Raw genomic sequence first — 22,761 nt, 5'->3', positions numbered from 1 at the left:
TTCATTAATATATATGTTTCTTTTAGTTGTCAAGTCCTCTCTATTTTTCCTTTTCATTCTCTAGTTTTTTTAAATTATTTTAACTTATTATATTTTATTTTTCTTATTGGGGGTATACATTTGTGTAATATATATTTTTGGGAAAAAAACTAATATATAGATACTTTAAGAAATATTATTATAAGCTATCTTATTATCTATCTCGACAAAGTTGCCTAACAATGAAACATTACATTGCGTTACATTTCAAATGATGAAACCTGCACTTTGTTTCCTCTTAGGGACAGAAAAACAAGCTGTGATCTGATGAACTTCTGAGAGAGTTGCTTATAAACATCCAGGAAATGGAGCAACTATAATTAAATGCTGCCTAATAATGGTCTGCTGTTTGGGATTTGTTGCTGAAAACAGCTGCTTGCTAATGGCGAAAATGACGCTTATGGGAGAGTGAATAAGTTAATATTAAAGATACGTCTGTAAAACTAAAAAAGTATCTTTAAAATATGCAAAAATGCGGGAGGGAATGTAGTCAATTGATCTATTGTAATATAAAAATGTTGATCAGAGCAGCTTTAATTACCCTTTTTGACATTATTTTTCATTTAATGCTTTCCAGAAAAAACATCAACTTGTCTCACAAATTAGAAAACCTGCTAGTTATGTAATTGGTGGTCACATGCAGCATGTGTGAAATTATGATCTACTGCGAAAAAACATTCAGAGCTAATTAGCAGCAGCTATTAAGCAGCTGTGGAACGTTTTTTTACCGAGGCAAATGAGCAAAAGCAAATAACAGAGGCTGCTCTAAAAATCATGAATAAAACATAGAGTTGCAACACTTGACATTTAATTTGTGTTTTGTTTACACCTATAGTTTGGAGTATGCATACAGATTTCTGCTTTTGAGGCTGCTGCAGAATGTTTGTGAATACTTTTAGGTATTTATGTCGGGTAATTTTACATATAGTATCACTTTTGCAGAAGTGCTGTGTCATGCTCGATTGGCTGAAATGTCAACCCCTAAACTAAAGCCTTTTTCACAACACAGAACTATCTCGGTAAAACAGTACATTACATTTAGCTGACTCTTTTATTCAAATCTACTTACAATAAGTGCACTTAACCATGAAGAAACAAACTAAATAAAGCAAGATACATTAGCTATGCATAAGACAAACAATTGTCAGTGCTACTGCATTGGCTCCAAAGAGGCCAAAGTCTTGTAAGTGCTACGTACAGAACAGGAAACTATTGTTATTTATGTTTCGGTCAAGGTGCAGTCAAAACAGGTGGATTTTCAGTCTGCGACGCACAGTGATCTCCTGATATCAGATAGCCATGTTTTTTGGAGTGTTTAACAGTGTTCACATGATTCAAGGCTGTTAAAACATACAGATTTAATGGAATGACAGACTTCATTTATTGTTTAAGAGCAAAAAACTTAGAATTACAAGAAAATGACATAGAAGGAAATGTATCATCCGTTTGCACAAACTATGTTAAAACAGAAGTGTAAATCCGTAGCGTAGGTAAGCAATTGGAATTTTTTACAAAATGATTTAAAGCAAATGTATAGATAAACAATAGATGAAGATAACAGGTCATTTATTTTGCTGACGGGAAATTTTTTTTTTTTGTTACTGCACCTGGCAGCAGTGATGACAGACCAGCTAATTTTGAGTAAGCAAGACTTTCTTCTCCCTGCTCCTTTCCATCATGGGCTTTATAAACTGCTCAATGTTTTGTGGAATATGTACCATGACTGGAACAAAATTAATTAATTAATTATTGTCCCTCTGCAGTCGTCATCCCTGGAGTGTTTTTGGTGGGCAGAGTGGGCAGAGTGGGCTTGTAGCGGACCATCACATTGTTGATCCAGTCGTTGTACAGGCACAGCTTAGTGTAGACACTGGGGTCGTCATGGTTACTGCAGCCGTGACTGAACCACTGAACCCCCTGCAGCCGGCCGTCACACACCATCACACTGCCTCTGTCCCGCTGGAGGGAGAGAGGGGAGAGAAAGGGAGACTGTGTCAGTGGTTTATGGGTAAATGTATGCAGAGGTGGGAAGTAGTGGAGTACAAATACTTTGTTACTGTACTTATACATTTTTCTGATATTAGTTCTTTACTCCACTACTTATTTTTCTGACGACTTTTTACTTTGACTTCTTACATTTTGAACACAAATACCTGTACTTTCTACTTCTTACATTTTGAACACAAATACCTGTACTTTCTACTTCTTACATTTTCCAAACAGGCTGGTTCCTTTAGTTTGAATGTGTGTTTGGTTGCGTGATCATTATTATTTAGAATCATTGCGTGCCTATTGATTTGAACACGATCCGTGTATCCATAATTTCCTGGTCTTCTCTAAAGAAGAGGGACCAATGAAAACGTTGTCATGTTGCCGTTGGTCACCATGGAAACATTCATTAGCTAACAATGACATTATTGTTCTAATAATATAATGGGAGGTCAGGTACTCTTTAAAACAGCTGCTAGTTATGGGTACTTTTTACTGAAGTACATTTCGAAGCCTCTTTACTTTTACTTGAGTAAAGAAGTTTAGTCAGTACTTCTACTTTCACCAGAGTATTTTTAAACACGAATATCTGTACTTCTACTTGAGTAAAGGATGTGTGTACTTTTGCCATCTCTGAATGTATGCGAGTCAGCAGGTAAGTTCAAACCAATAGTGGAATGTAATGAATTTACTCAAGTACTGTCCGAGGTACAATTTTGAAGTACTTTATCAGGGTATTTTGAATGTTATGCCACTTTTCTTATATAATATCCTGCTTTATATTTTGTTTACGGTAAATTGGTATTTCAACATGTATGTTTTTTACTCTTTTCATGCTTTTTTATTTCTATTTTGAGATGTTTGCTTTTTAGAATTGTTTATTTATACCCTTTTAATTTCCCTTTTGTGCAATGCCTTGTCTTTGACGCTAATGCAACGCAAACATTTCCCAAAATGGGATCAATAAAGTACATCTCATCTTATCTTTACACTTCTATTCCTCCACTCATTTTGGAAGCCAATATTGTTCTTCTTTTTTAACCATATATAGCTTCTTAACAGCCATAGCTTGTGTCGCTTTACAGATTCAGATTAGTATCTCATATTGTTGGGAAAATACTGAATGTACTCTTCCAATATCAGAGTAGCAAATGATAACAAAGGCCCTACGTAGCTGAGTACATGACAGGATGTGTGATTACCTAGAAGAGCATCAGGACTGTTTGAGGCATATGATAGCTATGTGATTAACATGATGATTCAGCCTCTATGGAGAGAGACATATGACAAGCATGATCATTTCTGACGTGGAGCTAATCTGAAGTAAACATTGAATACTGCTTTCTATTCCTCCATCTTGTGACTGAGTAGAACTCCCTCTCTTGGATATCAGCATGTGAAGGACACTGTTCAGGAACTAGTTGATGCTCTGTATGTGATGACTACTTCCATTCTGGAGAGGATCACAGATACATGGATCCTGAGATTGAAGCTCAAGCCGGGGACCAGTGATTATTAACATTTTTAAGTATTCCGAAAAAGTAAGAATATTGAGATTTTGAGAAAAAGTCAGAATTTTGAGATTTTGAGAAAAAGAAAGAATTTTGAGAAAAAAGTAATAATTTTGAGAAAGTCAGAATTTTTAAGGAAAAAGTCGGAATTTTTAGAAAAAAGTAAGAATCTTGAGAAAAAGTTAGAATTTTGAGAAAAAAATCTGGATTTTGAGATTTTGAGGAAAAATTAAGAATTTTGAGAAAGTCAGAATTTTTAAGGAAAAAGTCAGAATTTTGAGGAAAAAGTAAGATTTTTTAAGGAAAAAGTCAGAATTTTGAGGAAAAAGTAAGAATTTTGAGAAAAAAGTAAGAATTTTGAGAAAAAGTAGAATTTTGAGGAAAAAGTTAGAATTTTGAGGAAAAAGTTAGAATTTTGAGTTTTTAAGGAAAAAGTCAGAATTTTTAGGAAAAACGTAATCATTTTCCGGATTCGAGAAAAATTCATAGTTTTGAGAAAAATTCATAATTTTGAGAACAATTCATAATTCCTCCATCTTGTGACTGTGTGACTCCCTCTCTTGGATATCAGCATGTGAAGGACACTGTTCAGGAACTAGTTGATGCTCTGTATGTGATGCCTACTTCCATTCTGGAGAGGATCACACATACATGGATCCTGATATTGAAGCTCAAGACGGTGATGAGTGATATTTTTCTACACAGTTTCTTCTTCCTCACCATGCAGTTGTCTGTGTTTGCTCGTCCAGCGCAGACCATGCCGAGGCTCCAGAACAGGAACTCTGGGAACGTGTTCATGCACGTCTGGTCATCCACAACAGGCACAGTTATACACTTCAGGTGTTGAGCTGGCTCATCTGTTTCCAAGAGAAAGAAGGCGGGTTATTACTCTGATTCAATCAAATTAAATACATCCAATTTCTCATCCCACTCTGTACCATAGGTACAAGTTTCCATGGTGATATATTCTGTCCCATCACTCGTCAATCCGCCACTCATTCCTTGACAAAACCTTTCCCCATTCCCCTCCTCAGGTTTATGGATTACTTCCCATTTTAAGCATTATCACTCCCAACACTGGAGCATTGAGGTCTAAACCTTGAGTAAATACTTCTTTCAAGGTCTAGCTCTTTTAATTAGTCCTGACTTAGCATTTTGACAAGCAATTAGAAACTCCACTGATTAAAAAAGAGAAGTTTTAGCCGTTATTAAAACAGAGTGTTCATGCCTTGTTAGCGCTGCAATGACTAGAATATTGATGAGCTTTTCAGCAGGAACATGCCCACCTGCTGATCACAAGCCAACTTTTCCGTGACTCGCTGTGCAAATGTGCTTTTAATAGATGCACTTTTTGTATATCTGTCTCTTTATTACTCTAAGCCCAAGTTTACGATGGATGTTTCCTGCTGTGAAGTAAGTGGTTCCACTATTTCCATTGTTCCACTCTATTGGCATTTATTTGAAAGAGTATTATAAAAGAGTGAACATCAATCAAAAGAAAATAAATAAGTATTTCAGCTTTCAATCAAGCACACAAAGTAAATAACACTACATTGATGCACTTCAGTCCAACTTAAATTAACTGTAGTTCTAAAAAACACCAGGACCAAAACACAGGATGTCAGTGTTTAGAAAACCACAAATCCAACTAATTAAAAAAATGTGTTTTTGACAAGTTTATTTGGGGTATTATTTTGTTGTTAGACTTCATGCGTCACAAATATGAACTTCTTTCCCCTCAAATATCTAATCTCTCCTCCCAGGCTTATTGAAGGGTCAGTTCACCTAAATTACTACTTAAATGACTTTTCTCTCGGTACCCTCTGGTGGTATTTATTAATGCAGATTGGTTGTTTTATGGTCATTCAAAAAAGGTTGGTGATAGTTTTTTTCTCTCCAAATATGGTAGGTTTGAAGATGACTGGAATATATTTTGTTGCACACACAATACAGTATAAGTAAAGGCTTTAAAAATAAACAGATATTTTCGGAAAAACCCAAACCATTGGAGGTAAAATAGATAATCCTCACAATGAACTGAATGATTTCTAATGAAGAAGCAGTCCTTATGAAACTGTCCACACACAGGTCTGTGTAAAATTGCATCTCCATTGCATTGGAATTTATCTCTGTATTACAAAGAAGGTTTCAGAAGATTCCAAAAAATATTTAACAAATTAATTCAATGTTTTTCAGGCTTCATTTTGATGAGAAACACCAATTAACATCTGTTACAAAAAAGCTCTACATGAATCCTTTTGTTGAATCAGACATTTATATTTTAGTACAATAAGGGATACAGTGAAAACGTGTAGATATTAGGGAATGCTGGCTTTGCTTCAATTACATTCTAACATGATGTCAATTAGTTAATGACAAGCAGGGCCCTCCCTACAGGCCGACCATGCAGACTGCGTGGGGCCTCACCTTGCGGAGGGTGCCTCAACTGTGCCGAAAATGCGGCGAAATTAGTGTGGCGCGGCACGGTTTTGGCACGGAGGGACCACTAGCATCCCCCCCCTCGTCGACGCTCGCGAAACAGAGGGCCTCATCATTTAGCTTTGCGTGGGGCCTCATGTTGGCCAGGGACGGCCCTGATGACAAGTTAATGATATATCTTGATATTGCAAAGCAGGTTTCACAAAATTCCCAAAAAGATTTAACAAATGAATTCAACTTTTTTTCAGGCTTCATTTTGATGAGAAACAGCAAACGTAAAACATCTATTACAAAAATGAGTGAACACTTGTAGACTATATCAGGGAATGCTGGCTTTGCTTTAATTACACTACCTTCTAACATAGTGTTAATGAGTTAATGAGAAGTTAATGAGGTGTAAAAGCCACTGTCGCTCCTATAAATCCACTCACATTGATTTGGGACGGTGGATCCCCAGCCGCTGACCTGGCAAGTCTCTCCGGGCCGGGGGCAGCGGACAGGCAGAGGGACGGGCTGCACGTCCTGGGTGAGGAGGGCGGGCTCTGCCAGGCGGACCATGGTGAGGCTGTGCAGGGGTGAGCGGTACGGACTGTGACGGATCACATCAGCAACGTAGATGTGCTGCTCGGTGCCCTCGTCCACCGTCACATCGTGCTCCCCAAGAGAGGCTACGGTCCTATAGGATCTGCAGGGACAGAGTGAGAGAGGCTTTCATTTAATAGATTTAATTTAGACTTTACAGATCTCAGGCAGACACACGTCCACGACTGAGGAACAGGAAGCTTTAATGAGAAATTAGCAGGTTATTGAATGAAGTTAAACAGGCCCTATTCGGATTTTTTGTGTTTTCCTTTTCCTGTAGTGCTGCCCGCGACACAGACCCTGTAGGTAGATCATTTGGACTTGGTCATTTTAAAAGTAGCTCCCTAGCTGAAAAAGTGTGGGCACCCCTGCTGTGGTTTGTTACATAGGTTTGTGTGCATGTAAATGGTCTACAAAGGCTAAAATCCCAAAGTTGTCCCCCCCCCACCTGCCTGAAACGCCTAAATTGGACTCCTTTGTTACTTCCGTAACATATTGACATCGCTATGTAACACTAACGCTTCTATTGGCTGGTTCTCCATAAAGCCTTTAAATCTTTAAATCTTGATATGATTCAAAGTGCTAGCAAAGAAGGTCTAACCTACTCATGACCATCTCTCATTTATTTCTTCAGGAAAATGCGCCAGATGTTGGGAAAGCTGAACACTGAAGGTCATAGACTACTGAAAAGGCGGCAGCAATAACATTAATCAGGTAGCCTAATGCTATTTTTTAATTAAACACGTGTTATTCTAACACAGCAGAAAGTATCCGGCATCCCAGCCAGGTTTTACCAAGCTTAAATTGGATTTTACTCCTGATATTTTGGTGAAGTTGGATGCACAATAAATGTCAGTGCTTCTATTCGGATTCAGAACATACGGTATAGGCCTAACTAAAACAAATGCAGTTTTATTTTACATTACATTTTTTGTTTTTACCCTCAAAAGAGTCAATCTCAGGTATTCTGCTTCCCTCCACCTCACTGCACCCCCCTTCCGTTTAACCACCATGGGGTCTAGAGCCTTCAGCCGCTCTGCACCCCGCCTCTGGAACTCCCTCCCACCTGACATCCGCAACACTGACTCTCTCCCCATTTTCAAATCACGTCTCAAAACCAAGGCTGGATTAGTACCTCCAGGGGCCCCTGGGCACTGAGCACTCATGGGCCCCCCACACCAACCCACGTACAAACAAGTAACACCATGCCTACCCAATCCTACCAACTTGACCAATATTTAGAATTTTCAGTCAATCTGGCATGTCAAATCGCACACCTATTTGTCAAAAGCAGGGACACAGCCACATATACCTCATTCACACCAACGGTGTTTCAGGGCCGGTTCGGAGCTGGAGCTTGAAAAGCACCGGGTTTTCCTGTTCACACCGCAGCGGAGCAGCCTATTAGCTCCGGAATCCGGTTCGTTTCAAGCACCAACAAATTGTCCCGCTAGAGCAAAAGCACCACATACGTCACGCTTACGTCGAGGCGGGGGCAGGGGCGGGATCAACTCCTGAACAACAACAAATAGCTCATGTTTTATCCAGTTTTTACACAACGATGGAGAAACTTAACAAGCAGCAGTGGTCCACTGAAGAGACCAGCTACCTTCTGGGAATCTGGTCTTCTGAAGAGGTAGAGAGGAAGCTGGAGCACAATCGGCCATTGTTGTTGTTGTCGGTGTCAGCTGTGAGGGGTTTCCGGGCGGTTTGGCTTTATGAAGCAGGCACGTAAACGGTTACGTCATGACAAACGATGACGCAGCATCAGTCGGACTCTGGGCGGTGTGAAAAGAGCCGGAGCTAAACCGAAGAACCGGTTCTGAACCTGAAAAGCTCTAACACGGAGCTTGAACCAGAGTTGCGTTGGTGTGAATGAGGTAATAGTCCAACCAAAGTAGGTCTAGCCTTTTGCCCTTTCAGTCAAAAATCACAAGACAAAGATACAATGGATAAGATCTCAAGACAGTGTATGGCTCAAGAAGACCTAGGTAATATCAATCAAAACCTCAGAACAGCACCCCACTTAATGCCAACATATGACTGGCTGGCTGTACAAGTACACAAGGAGTTCTATTTGTAACAAACATCGAGAGTTACAAAAGTAAAATATGTAGTGAAATTGTTTTGTTGCTCAAGGGTGGGGCTGTGATTCGGCTATACACCGCCGCCGCGTAGTAATAAAGTTGAGCGCATACATTGTGAGACCTACAGAGACCTACATTACAGAGACCTACAGTAATTTGACCCTATGGAAAAGCGTTGTTATTTATGGCGAAGTGTGAGTGTCATTTAAAACAATGTATGATGAGTGAGGTTGTGCCCGGAAAAAAAAAAAACAACGATTTAAAAAAAAATTGTTTTATCTTATCACTGAGGGCCCTCTTTGCTCAAGGGCCCCTGGGCACTTGGCCAGGTTGCCCATATGGTTAATCCGGCCTTGCTCAAAAACACATCTCTTCACACTCGCATATCCACCCTGATCATTATCCATCACACGTCCGCTGTTTTATTTATTTTATTTTGTATATAGCCTACTGCATTGTCTTGATTATGTTTCTTATGCTGGTGTTATGTATTGTGTATCTTGTTTTTTGTGTGTTTGTACGGCGACCTTGAGAGCCTTGAGAGGTGCCTATATAACGTAAATTAATTATTATTATTATTAAAAATGTCCAATCACATTAAAACAAGAATTTATGCCAGTCGTACATTTTCATCCAGCACTAACTAGCACTTACTTGGGTGTACATTCAAAAGAGGTTACGATCCACCACGGGTCGATGAGCGCTCCGCTGCAGGACACTCCTCCCCCGTGCAGATACACCTGCCAGGGTCTGGAGTGAGGCTGGCACACTTTGAAGTCCTCCAGAGGAGACGCTCCTGTAACACACCAAGACCACAGAGAAACTGAACATCTACTCCAATGTTCATCTCTTTTATTTTACACACAACATAGTAAATATCTACCTGCGAGCCCCAAAGCAACCCCCAGTAGGAACAGATGCATGTTGTTTTTGTTGAGTTAGTATCTCTGACAGTGTGAGATTAGTCTGGTGTATTTATATCTACACACCTTTTTGAGGACAGTGGGAGGAACACACTGCTTTATTACTAACCCGCATGATTTCCAGTACAACCTTATCAGAGACAATTTGAACACGTCCTGTTAACACTATGTTGTAGTGACACACCTTGTTTATAAGGAAGAAGAAAGACCCATACTCATGGTACATACAATAAATCGTTTATCCATAATAGATTGCATTTCACATTTTGGTGAAGTTAATTTCTTCTTAATAGCAACAATCTGCTGTGCACAGATTCTGTTAGCTTTTTGGGATGTATTAAAGACAGTTTTTATGGGTAGTCTGTGCTAAGTAAGTGCGCTTTATAATGAATAATTGTGTCATAGATAAATGAACAAAGCTTTGTTGCACCACAAGTATTAATGATGAAGAAGATAAGAGTGGAGATATTATACCCACTGCTGTTATAAAGTTAATATTTGACCATGATGCAATGTTAAAGGCATGTCTTAAAGCATCACAGATTGTACAGCTCTGCTGCTCTTTTGGGAAACCATAATATTTGATAATAGTATTCTCTTCCCCCCTCAAGTGTTTATTCAGGCCGAGTTACCCTTCCAAAGCTGGTTACACACGTTCAGTATTTTTAAAGTACTGAAGTACAAATGATGGTACTCAGATAGGATCCATCTATCTATCTATCTATCTATCTATCTATCTTATCTATCTATCTATCTATCTATCTATCTATCTATCTATCTATCTATCTATCTATCTATCTATCTATCTATCTATCTATCTATCTATCTATCTATCTATCTATCTATCTATCTATCTATCTATCTATCTATCTATCTATCCATCCATCCATCCATCCATCTATCTATCTATCTATCTATCTATCTATCTATCTATCTATCTATCTATCTATCTATCTATCTATCTATCTATCTATCTATCTATCTATCTATCTATCTATCTATCTATCTATCTATCTATCTATCTATCTATCTATCTATCTATCTATCTATCTATCTATCTATCTATCTATCTATCTATCTATCTATCTATCTATCTATCTATCCATCTATCTATCTATATATCGATCGATCGATCAATCCATCTATCTATCTATATATCGATCGATCAATCAATCTATCTATCCATATATCTATCCATCTATCTATCTATCTATATATCGATCGATCAATAAATCTATCTATCTATCTATCTATCTATCTATCTATCTATCCATATATCTATCTATCTATCTATATATCGATCGATCAATCAATCTATCTATCCATATATCTATCCATCTATCTATCTATCTATCCATCTATCTATCTATCTATCTATCTATCTATCTATCTATCTATCTATCCATCTATCTATCTATCTATCTATCTATCCATCTATCTATCTATCGATCTATATATCTATCCATATATCTATCCATCTATCTATCTATCTATCAATCTATCTATCTATCTATCTATCCATATATCTATCCATCTATCTATCTATCTATCTATCTTTCTATCTATCTATCTATCTATCTATCTATCTATCTATATATCTATCTATATATCCATATATCTATCTATCTATCTATCTATCTATCTATCCATCTATCTATCTATCTATCTATCTATCTATCTATCTATCTATCTATCTATCTATCTATCTATCTATCTATCTATCTATCTATCTATCTATCTATCTATCTATCTATCTATCTATCCATCTATCTATCTATCTATCTATCGATCGACTGCGTTTGGGTCCTATTTCCTACCAAACCCCTGACAATTGTCCCTCTATTTTTAGATAACAATATATAAAAAACTGTCCATAATCAAAGACTCATTTCACTTCAGGTTGATAGCAAGCCACCCCAGATATTCATTCAGAGAATATTAGGACATTCTGATGTAGAGTTTCAAATAAAAGATCTTTGAAATCTCATAAATGAGTTATCTACATCGAAACAGGCATCAGAAAGTCCTAATATGTTGATGTAAATAGAGGGACGTTCGCTCTTATATGAGATTTCAAAGATCAGAATGACCTGATACCTACCTTCCTAAAGATGCAGGTATACCAACAAATATTATTGTATACACACACTTCAAGTACCATCCATTTTAAGTGGGTAAGCTCTTAAAGTGTTAATTAATTATTAGAGACATAAATGCTCCCAAATCAAAACTGACATTAGAATCAAATGAAACACATTTTGTAAAAAGCCAGACACACATGTTTAATTTTATTCTCTTCGCTGTATCATTTATGTGTGAATTTCTCTCTGTTTTGCAGCGTGCCCTCAGATGAAATAACCTTAGTGTCAAAGCCAGATGGGATAGCAGTCAGCTGTTGATCAAATACATGTTACACAAATACTGATATCAAGCAAACAGTACAAATCATCTCACTTTGATTTATATAACAACAGGGCTGCAAACGCACAGATCTGTATGTGTCACTACAGTATATCTGAATTATGATTATTCAATGAATTTGTAAAGTAACAGTAGTAATGGTTGTTGTGATATGTCTGTCTGAAACCCTATACATCATGTGGGGAACAAATGAAAAAGATGGGGCTTCTAACCCTTGGTTGGTGTTGGTTGTAGCTTCAGACACAGCCACATGTTGCAGATGTATGCACTAATTAAAAGATCACAGCAGTCCTGCATCACTACTTGTCAGAATCAACAGAAAGAAACCCCTCAGTCTTTGATGTTTATCCATCTCTGTCAGTTTCTCCACGCTCACATTTTACATGTTGTTCCTTTTCATCCATTATTAATTTGCAACACAAGCGTCTGTTCTGGTGCGGCCTCGGCTGATAAAAGCACTCATTGCAGATTTATTCAGACAAAATCACGTGATCCTTTCCATCAGTGAGATAAAAAGGAAAAGCCAGAGCGGGGATATGAGAAATGTGCACAATTTAAAACATCAAAACAGTAAACCTAATTATCATTTATCCACAGGAGACACCAGTTTGTGTTGTATAAATATTTTATTTCAAGATATGACACTTTTTCAGAGGTGAAATAACTGAGAAGAAACCCATAGGTGGCGATATTGTTTAATTATACGTGTTTGTTTTCCACCCAGGGGAAATGCTGTTGGTACATGATAAGTTGACTCCAGATGCTCCAACTGGTTCTGTTCTTGTTCTTCTGTGCAAGCTGTTGTGCTCTCCAAGGATTACATTCCTCTTTTGGTGGTTATCATCATATAGCAGCAGTACAGTGGCCCGAGTAAGCGCCACAGAGAGCAGGAAGTCCATTTTTGTAAAAAGCTTAAAATGTCAGATGACGTTTTGACCTTTCTTGTGGAAAGTCCTCATGCTGTCAGAAAGGCTACATGAGAAATCAGTTTCTGTTTACTTCTGGTACAGGCTGTGGTAAATCTGGTCTTGCATGATTCCAGCGTAGGTGGTCACGACGTTGGTGGTTTCAGTGTAAAGGTTCCTGTGGGAAACAAAGTACATATAAATCAATACTTAAGTTGTTCAGCATCAGTGAATCTGCATTTAAGCAGAGGTGGGAAGTAGTGGAGTACAAATACTTTGTTACTGTACTTAAGTACATTTTTCGACTTTTTACTTTGACTTCTTACATTTTTAACACAAACACCTGTACTTTGTACCTCTTACATTTTCAAAACAGGCTGGTTACTTTAGTTTGAATCTGCGTTTGGTGGCGTGATCATTATTATTCAGAGTCATTGGGTGCCTTTTGATTTTAACACGATCCGTGTACTCATCATTTCCTGGTCTTCTCTAAAGAAGAGGGACCAATGAAAACTTGGCTCGATTATTGTTCTATTTATATAAAGGGAGGTCAGGTACTCTGTAAAACAGTTGGTACTATAGTTTTGGGTACTTTTTACTGAGTACATTTCGAGGCCCATACTTCTTTACTTTTACTTGAGTAAAGAAGTTTAGTCAGTACTTCTACTTTAACCAGAGTATTATTAAACACGAATATCTGTACGTCTACTTGAGTAAAGGATGTGTGTACTTTTGCCATCTCTGCATTTAAAGGTAACCTATGCAAAATCCACTTTTTCATGTCTCTTCTACATCAACATGTGTCCCCTCTGTCTAAAGAGACTCTGAACGTTTCAGGAAGAAAGATTCTCTCTCTTTTTGTCCTGATCCATTTGTATAAAAACCTGTCTGAAAATGAGCTGATCAGATTTTGGCCACTTTATGATGTCATAACAATGTTTTGGCTTGAGTAACCATTAGCCAACCACCAACCAAGGTAACCCCCCCCCCCCCACACCTTATCACCTGAATCTCCTCCTAGAGCACCATTGTTCTTTTAAACCAAATATCTCTCAGAGGGGCGTGGGGAGGGGCTCCTTATTTTCATCCTCCTTATTATGGGATGCGGCAATGATCTGTTTGGTATTTCGAGCCAAACACTTCAGAGACATGTTTTGTATATATCTGAGACCAATATGGCTGAAAAACAGTATAATAGGGGACCTTTAAGCTCTCTTACTTTGCCTTCTCCTCCAGCTTCATGCCCTTGATGTTCTCCAGGTATTCACTGGCTGTGTTGACAGCGCCGGAATAGTAGGTCTTGACGGTGTCTGTGAACTTCGCCAGAGTCCCCTTCTCCTCCACCACGTCCTCAGTGTCCTCAGCCTCCCTCGACACACGGTAGCTCTCAGCGTCTGCACAACACAGGTCAGACTTGTCAAAGGGTGCCACATTTCATCAGGAAAGAAATACATCAAGGACCTGTGTCATTTGTACATACTGTAGCTACAGTGTAGTTATGACAATGAACATCTTAGGTCACAGGCTCCTCCAACAGTGCAACACAATAACACAGGTAATAGTGCAAGTATATAAATAAATAAAATATAATATAATAGAAATAGTGCAGAATAGTCTATATATACAAATAACTGGAATATTGATATAAGTGGCAAACAGATGAATGTTATGGATGTTCAGGTGTTCAACAGTCTTATGGCCTGTGGGATGAAACTGTCCATATTATACATCTCAGATTCATCCTATTCTGAATTTAATTCAAAGATCTGATAAAAGGCTTACTGAGAGCGAGGAGTGCAACCAGCACGGTGATGACCAGCAGCTTATTCATGGTGTCACTCGTAGCTGTGAGGAGAGAAGAAACAGAGTAAATCTTACGGCACTTTATCCACTAGGGTGAGACATTGCCATACATTTCTCCATGTGTGTAATTAAGACTGTCTTTGACTGAAGCATCTTTTTACTCTTCTAGCATAAGGATACAAGTTTTAAATCCCGTTGAACATGCATCTTATTCCTAAAACACTCAGTTGCCTTCAAATGTTCTCATATCTAACACAACATGCATGCTTTTCCAATACAGTTGCAGTCTATCCAATGTTTGAAGTGAAGTCAAAGTGTGGTTACTTACTGTATTCCTCTCCAGAAAACTGAGTAAGAGCCTCCACTGTCCCAGCCTGTTTATATAGGAGCGTGAGCGTGTTGACTTGTCGCTCCCGGAGCCAAAGTGCACTCTGGGATAGATAAACCTGCGCTGTCGTCCGGAGTGCTAATGTGGGAGTTTGTGTGCCATTGTGTCTTGATTAAACAGACATCTGTGTTAACGTGAATACAAGCATAGAAAGAGGCTTGAAACATAATCAAAATCCACTGATTGGGACATATGAGCAAAGGGCCTGAAGGGGAGGTGGGCAGGGAGGGGGGGGGGGGGGGGGGGATCATCAGGTTCCAGGTCACTGTGTGTGATGCAATCTTTGAATTCACTCAGATCAAATATTTCACATTGATTGCGTTAGTAGTTCATCAAAGCAGCTTACTCCTGCACTGTCAACAACCTCAGTGAGGAGCTCTTGTGAGTTGCATAATGCGTTCATGCCACATTACAATAGTCCTAAGTCCTATTAAGACGACCCTGAGTCTAGAGTGTTGAACACGTCGTCCTGCGACTTCAGGTTATGAAATCTTTAGGCCAGATAGATTATCTTTATGTGTCTGCAGTTAAAAGACACCATGCTTGTTTTAATGGAAGTTTATTCGGGGTTACCGGTAATTATAATGTTCACTCTTCTCTGTTTCCTATCAGTTGGGGTTTCTTAATGTAGAAACAACTGTTTGACCTCATGATTTGTTAGAAAAGGCGCCTAAAATGTCATGTTTTATATTACTATTATTTTGAATTGTGCTTGTGGTGTGGTCGTACAGCTCTAATTTCGTTTTTATTAATTATAATACCTTGTTTTTCCACATTCATTAGTTTAATAATTTTTTTTATAGATGTTCCTATTTGTAGCCTTGAGGTTGGTCGATATTGTTGGCTGTTGTTAAAGGTGGAGTCATAGATTTTGTAAACGATTGTTGATATTTCAACTGAACACTCAGTTCAAATACAAATAAAAAGATTTACCGTCTCTGATGCTTCTCTCTTTGTACGTCCTTGGCCTTTCCCCCTGTTCTGTGTAGGAGTATTACGCCACCTGTAGCTGATTGGCTGAAATAGAGAGTTGTCTAGCTCCGTCTGGCTTCATTTGTTTCCTATTTCCAGAGCTAGGTCTCCAGTATTTGTAATGTTTCTTAGCACACTCAAACGAAGAGACAGTGGAACGTGAGGAAATATTATCTGAATTTGTCAAAGTGTATTGCATTTGATTTGATCACTTCACTTACAGTATGCCGGTTGCCGCAAAACATTTGTTCACAATGCAGTTCCAAAATGTTTGTTTTTGAAGTTGTGCTTGTAAAAAGCAGACACTGATTTATATACAGACAATGTTGGAAAGAAACAAAGTACATTTACTCAAGTACTTCACTTAAAGGTGAGGTAGGCCGATGTAATTTATTTCAGAAACACTTTTTGTTGTATTCCATGGAATGCTCTTAACATCTCGATAGCAATGGATATATTCAAACTAAAAGCTTTGACAATAAATACATACAAAAAATCATCTGTGGAAGCCGTAGTACTGTAAAAAGCACGGCCAATCATCTGAGCCGGTTTCGGTACCAGATGTGTTCGGGTACCATATGTGTTCGGGGTCCGTCTCTTACCAGTGACGTCACCACGTCACGATGTCACGCATTGTGATTGGCTGTACGGTAATTTACCAATGCTGTTTAGAGGTTTTTGGATCATTACATTACATTGCATTTAGCTGACGCTTAAGTGCATTCGACCAACAAGATAAAAACTTGAAGAAATACAATAAAACTTGAAGAAAAACAAAGACGAATGAGGAGAAGAACACGAGAAATCGAAGGTAAGAAGTATATAACGTAATATGGTAGGTAATATGTAATATGTTCAGTGCCGTTGGTACGTTAGTTCAAACAGTAACAACGGACTATTTTTCTTAGCGTATGCATGTCAATTTAAATCAATACATACAACTATTTCACATGTACAATATTTTCTTAGCCCTAATACTTAATACTACTTATTTCGTTTTGATTGTTATATTTGATTATATTATATATTATCAATAAATTATACATTATATATCAATATGATATACTTTTCTATATAATAGATTATCAAAAAAAGTATTTATTAAGTAAGGGATAATGTGCAGCAATCACAATCGAGTCCACAATCGAATCCATAAAGACAAAGTAAATCTGTTTACAGTTGTTTCATATGGATGTTGAGAGGTATCCATATATCTCTTCATTTTGCTCTCAAAGTGCACCAGATTGATGCATTTAACTTCAATATTTAAAAAAAAATCACTCCAAAGGGAGTGCTTGTTCTTCCTTCTGTCTGTCTGTATCTGTGTATTCTCATGTTCCGATTAACCCAGACAAATGTTTCTTCTTTTGTGTCTTGATGTGATCTTGAGTCGAGGCTGATCCTCTTGCTGTGGTCCCGCATCCTGGATCCTCTATCCTGAGTTCTGGATTAAGTCGTGGACTTCGGGTCGTGGCTGAACCTGTCTCTGCGGTCCCGCCTGGGTCTCGTCGTGCTGCCTCCCTGAAGGCTCCCACAGGATTGTTGACATCTTCGTGGATTCATCCTATTATTATAGACACATGCATTTCCTAACATTCGGTCTACCTATGTAAATGTATTATCTCTTCGATTTACACACGGCATCTATTGCACGTCTGTCCGTCCTGGGAGAGGGATCACTCCTCTGTTGCTCTCCCTGAGGTTTCTCCCATTTTTCCCTTTAAACTGTGGGGTTTCTCTGGAAGTTTTCCTTGTACGATGTGAGGGTCTAAGGACAGAGGGTGTCGTTTTCTTCTCATACTGATATTCTGAACAAACTGCTGTTGTATTAGCTGTAAAATGTCTTTACTGTAGGGTATTTGTATTATTTGCACAGCACTTTGGCTCGACCAAAAATCGTTTATAAATGTGCTATATAAATAAAACTTGATTTGATTGATTTGATTTGAAAGGGTGTGCGCCAAGGTTCCATATTAGGACCAATAATTTCACCATATACTGTATGTAAATAATCTCTAATAATTGTTCAAATGCTGCTTTCCATTTTTATGCAGATGATACTGTTATTTATTGTTCATCCTCTTCTATAGAGCAAAGTCTTGATTTCCTCCAGTCTGCCTTTGATGTTATTCCATCCCATTTATCTCAACTCAAGTTAGTATTAAATGCAGACAACTCCAAACTCATGATATTCTCAAATGGTAAAAAGTTAACTTCTTTTCTCCCCAACATTTGTACTGTTCATACACATATCTAGGTTTTATTATTGATCAGAACTTATCTTTCAAGTCACACACTGAAAATGTTGTTTTAAAATTAGGTTTCTCCTTTCAGACAAGGAAACATTTGATCTCTGCAACGTTTTTACCAGTATTGGATTCTGGTGATCTGCTTTACATGAATGCCTCTGACCAGTGCCTAAAGAGTTTTGATACTGTGTACCATTGTGCATTATGTTTTATTACATATATATATTGTGAGTTTGGAATAAATATGCACTTTATGAAAATTATTAGTTGGTTACTGTTAGTAAAAAACAGTAAGGTTAATACTGGATGTTTGTTACACTTGGATATGTTTTCTGTAACACTTGTAACATAATTATTCTCCAGTTTATGCATTTGAGTGACTTGCAGTTAATGCTCGACATTCAATTCAAAACCTTTATTTATCCTGGTAAAATACCATTGAGATCAATGATCTATTTTTCAAGGGAGACCTGCAGCAGTAGGTTCCACATGAAGACATAAAAACATAAACAACAGAACAACAAAAGGGCATCATACAGCAAAAATTACAGGGATTACAATTTACATATCTATCCACATGTACAGGTAGCCTACTAACAGCATCTGACTGTGGAGCATCCAACCGAGCTTTAAAAACATGTAGTGGTACCAGCTTGGTAATTTTACATTCTTTTTGCAGACTGTTCCAAGTTAGTGGAGCTGCACATCTAAAAGCTGTCTTCCCTAAGACAGTCCTAGCACTTGGCACATTTAATAAAACCACAGCATGCGATCTCAGGCAATAAGTACTTTCAATTTGCCGAGAGATCAGGGAGCAGATATAAGATGGTGCTTTATCCAACATGGCTTTGTAAATGAAAATGTACCAGTGACTGAGCCTCCGTACAGTAAGTGATGGCAAAACCTCCTTGGTTTACAGTGTTCAGTGATGCGTAAGTGCTTTACAGTTTGTCACAAATCTCAGTGCACTGTGATAGTAAAACCTTATTGTGGTGTAATTATATATCCAAAGCAGTCAGAAGTCAGAAAATCATTTGTGATGTTTAACCACTCAGAAGACAGCCCATCAAAATGAACACATTGGGACCTTTCAGAGAGGTAGTTAATCTTCTACATATAATAACGGACAAGGTAAAGAATGAAGTGTAGGCTATGTTTAAATGTTCGGAATTTGACCGTGTATGATGGTCCTCTTGAGTTGCCGTACAGCCAATGGCGTACAGCCATTGCTCCGTTTTCATGTTTTTTTAATATGTTTTTCACAAACATTTTCACACGCTAGGAGCATAGGAATAATTCAATTCGGTTCGTCATGATCTGTAGATGTGATTTGCCCCCGAGCATCCCTGGGTAAATTACCGTACAGCCAATCACAATGCGTACAATGCGTGACGTCATTGGTAAGAGACGGCCCCCGAACACTTATGGTACCCCGAACACATCGGTTATGGCTAGAAAGGATCCGTCTTGTGTAAAACTCTCGCGAGAGTTGGCTGAATGTCACATGGCTGAATGTTTACGTCTGGCAGGCAGCCTTTCAGTTACGATCGTTAACATCAGTGGGCCACAGCAAATGATGATGAGAAGCTAAACTATCTATTAATTTTGTCAATTACAGGGAGTGTGATTGTTGAAATAGGGTGTTAGCGATCTTGCTGGTGTTCAAAGAAGAATGACAACACTGTAGATCACCAACACTATGGTTTATTTTTTATTCACAGGCAAGTCAACGTTGTCGCAGTAAAAGTCCCAAGATAGCTCCTGGTGCAATAAAATGTTCCCTTGCAGTGTTTTACTATTATGTCTGATGTTTCTCTATTAATATTGCTGCTGCATTAATGTGTATGTAGCATCATGTTACTGCTGTAGATGTGTTTCCGAGCCGCTCCGATTACAACGAGAGTTACAACGAGAACGTGACGTCATATTTACACTAGACGGATCCTTTCTAGCCATAACCGAACACATCTGGTACCGACACCGGCCCGGATAAAGTAACTGGATGGCCTACCTGCTTGTCAGCCATCTGTGCACAAACTTATCACGTGCCCTCATTGGTCATGTGCGCTTTCGTGTGTGTGTTGGAGGAGGGGCTCTGTAAGGAAGTGGCAGATTTTTTCCGGCTGTGTATTTTCAAATTCTAGCACACTCGAGTTCGTTTCTCCAAAATGACATACCCCACCTTTAAGTACATTTTTGAGGTAGCCTACTTGTATTTTACTTGAGTATTTTTATCTTATTCTACTTCACACTTATAATCCACAAAAAATGTGGAAGAAAATATTGTGCTTTTTACTCACTCACACAATTGATTTGATAAGATTAGCTTCTTGTGACTTTGAAAGTTCATTTTAAGAATCTCTAAAGTCTCTAAAGGTATCCCCAACAGATACAAATGATGTCCATATTACACAATGGATCATTAATTAGAATCCAGCAATATAATAGATATTATTATTAAAAAAGGCCAATCTGCATAATGAGTACTTTTCAGTTTTAGTACTTTAAGTTCATTTTGATTGTTATACTTTTGTACTTAAGTAACATTTGAATTCCAGACTTATACTTGTCACAGAGTATTTCAACACTGTGATATTTTTACTCGTACTTGAATAAAATATCTGAGTACTTCTTCCACCTCTGGACCACAAGTTTACACAAGTCTTATATAATGTGTCTATGAATTAAGAACATTGTTTTATCCTCTAATCCAAGTGTTCCCAAACTTTGCCATGCCAAGGACCCCCATATAGCATTATCCTATGGCGGGGACCCCCCTGTTGCATTTTTTTTAATGATGTGTACAAGTGCCTCCCGATGGAACATGCAGGGCGTTGCCACTACATTTGGGGCCTTCTGCCTGATCGAAGCTGTCACTCCGCTTTCTTTGCCTGTCATAGCCCCACTTCCCCATCTGAACACACACCCACACAACGAGACCAGTCAAGTCCGTTTGAGATGATGTACTCATCTAAAACTTGGAAAATGTCTCTTCCTGTGGTCCTACCTTCCAGTGCTTTGCAAAATAATATTTCCTCAACAAAGTTGTCTTCTGAAATAAATCTGATGCACATCCATGCTCTCATCCAGCTGCAGAGCGAAATATTCACTAGCTCTCACTTGCTCCAAAAGCTGAGCAGATACTCAGTTTTACTCTCAGTAGCGGCAGCTTGATTCTGATTGGCTTGAAGGGCAGTCATGTTATTCAAAAACAACAAATTTTAAAAGATTGGCATCAAAAGATACATAGATTGATAGATATACAGTTATTAGTAACATCCAATAAAAAGATTAAACTAAAAAAAAAAAAAAAGATCCCGATTCCCTCCAACTTAGCGTGACCCCCCTGGTGCCCATTGGCGGCCCCCCGGGGGGTCGGGGCCCCCACTTTGAAAAACACTACTCTAATCAACAAACTTCCAAACCAGCATTGTTCTCTTTTTTGCATCTCTTATACAAAGACAGTGAAATCTCAGCTTTGATCTCACATTTTGGGTTTTAAGACCTAATTTTCTCTGTGAAGTCTACGTGTTGATCCAGGCCTGAGTAAACATGTCATGTTTGCCGTCGACCTGGGGACTCGGGGCGCTTTGAGGACAGCTGACGGTGGGATTCAAACTGTTCGAGAGATTGTGGTTTTGATTGAATCCAGCTCATTCAATGCTGTGATGAATGTACTCCGCTACGGTTTATATTAAGCTGCAAAATGACACTGCCGGCAATGACAGTGTGTGGTGTCATGTCTTGAAACCTGTACTAAAACAGTAAGGATATATCTATATCCAATACAAAAATTGTCTGAGACATGAGATGGAAAATAAGAATGAGTTCATTCTACTGCTCTCACTAAACAGGCCATTCTTCAAAATGGCTCATTGAGTTCACTGTAATCGCACTGATCAATTGTCTTCAACTATTTATTTCTATATTAATAATAATCTGTGTGGTTTTGTTGTTTGATCATAAACATGTTGCTGATTTTCAAAATTCTGGAAACACAGTTTGCCTAAATTTGCCCAAAACTGAGCCCGAGCTACCTGTTAGAAATACAGTTCACTTGATCTCATCATTCATTGTATATGACAGTACCAATAGTGTCGAACTGGCAGCTGATGATATAAACAAAACAGCTCCATAATGTTTGATTGAATGATCTTCATGTATGTAGCAATATATTTAATTGTTTCATTTTAAATAAAATGCATAGTACATCCCCGTGATTAGTGGAGTCTAAAACAATTCTTCTACTCTTAAAATAATATATTATAGCTCACTCCACAAACTAGTATTAGGGTTCGGTATTGAAAACCATTTTAACTTTCATGCTCTGTATCTGAATTATGCTAAAATGCTTCGTCCCTATGAACAAAATACATTATATTCAAAGTGAAGCTGTATGATATCAACTGTGAAAGTAAACGTTGCATGTCATGATGAAGAAGCACACTTTGCA

General features: G+C 38.2%; 2 protein-coding genes across 2 annotated transcripts; both read right to left on the bottom strand.

The window, feature by feature from the left end:
• Positions 1 to 898: 898 nt before the first annotated feature.
• On the bottom strand, positions 899 to 9,623 carry LOC307013963 (trypsinogen-like protein 3). The gene is made up of 5 exons (XM_079641614.1): positions 9,531 to 9,623; positions 9,302 to 9,443; positions 6,410 to 6,663; positions 4,260 to 4,396; positions 899 to 1,998 (listed from the first exon to the last, which is right to left on the bottom strand). The coding sequence occupies exons 1-5, from the start codon at positions 9,568 to 9,570 to the stop codon at positions 1,786 to 1,788; spliced, it is 786 nt and encodes a 261-aa protein (XP_079497740.1). The 5' UTR covers positions 9,571 to 9,623; the 3' UTR covers positions 899 to 1,785.
• A 2,975-nt stretch (positions 9,624 to 12,598) lies between these two features.
• apoc2 (apolipoprotein C-II) lies at positions 12,599 to 15,189 on the bottom strand. The gene is made up of 4 exons (XM_079641347.1): positions 15,028 to 15,189; positions 14,679 to 14,741; positions 14,116 to 14,290; positions 12,599 to 13,074 (listed from the first exon to the last, which is right to left on the bottom strand). Exons 2-4 carry the CDS (start codon positions 14,725 to 14,727, stop codon positions 12,987 to 12,989), a joined length of 312 nt encoding a protein of 103 aa, XP_079497473.1. The 5' UTR covers positions 14,728 to 14,741; positions 15,028 to 15,189; the 3' UTR covers positions 12,599 to 12,986.
• Positions 15,190 to 22,761: the final 7,572 nt, after the last annotated feature.

Source organism: Notothenia rossii (genome assembly GCF_949606895.1).
Source record: "Notothenia rossii genome assembly, chromosome: 7".
NCBI lineage: Eukaryota > Metazoa > Chordata > Actinopteri > Perciformes > Nototheniidae > Notothenia > Notothenia rossii.
The sequence above is the reverse complement of the archived record's forward strand: the minus strand, read 5'-3'. Positions and strand labels throughout refer to the sequence as shown.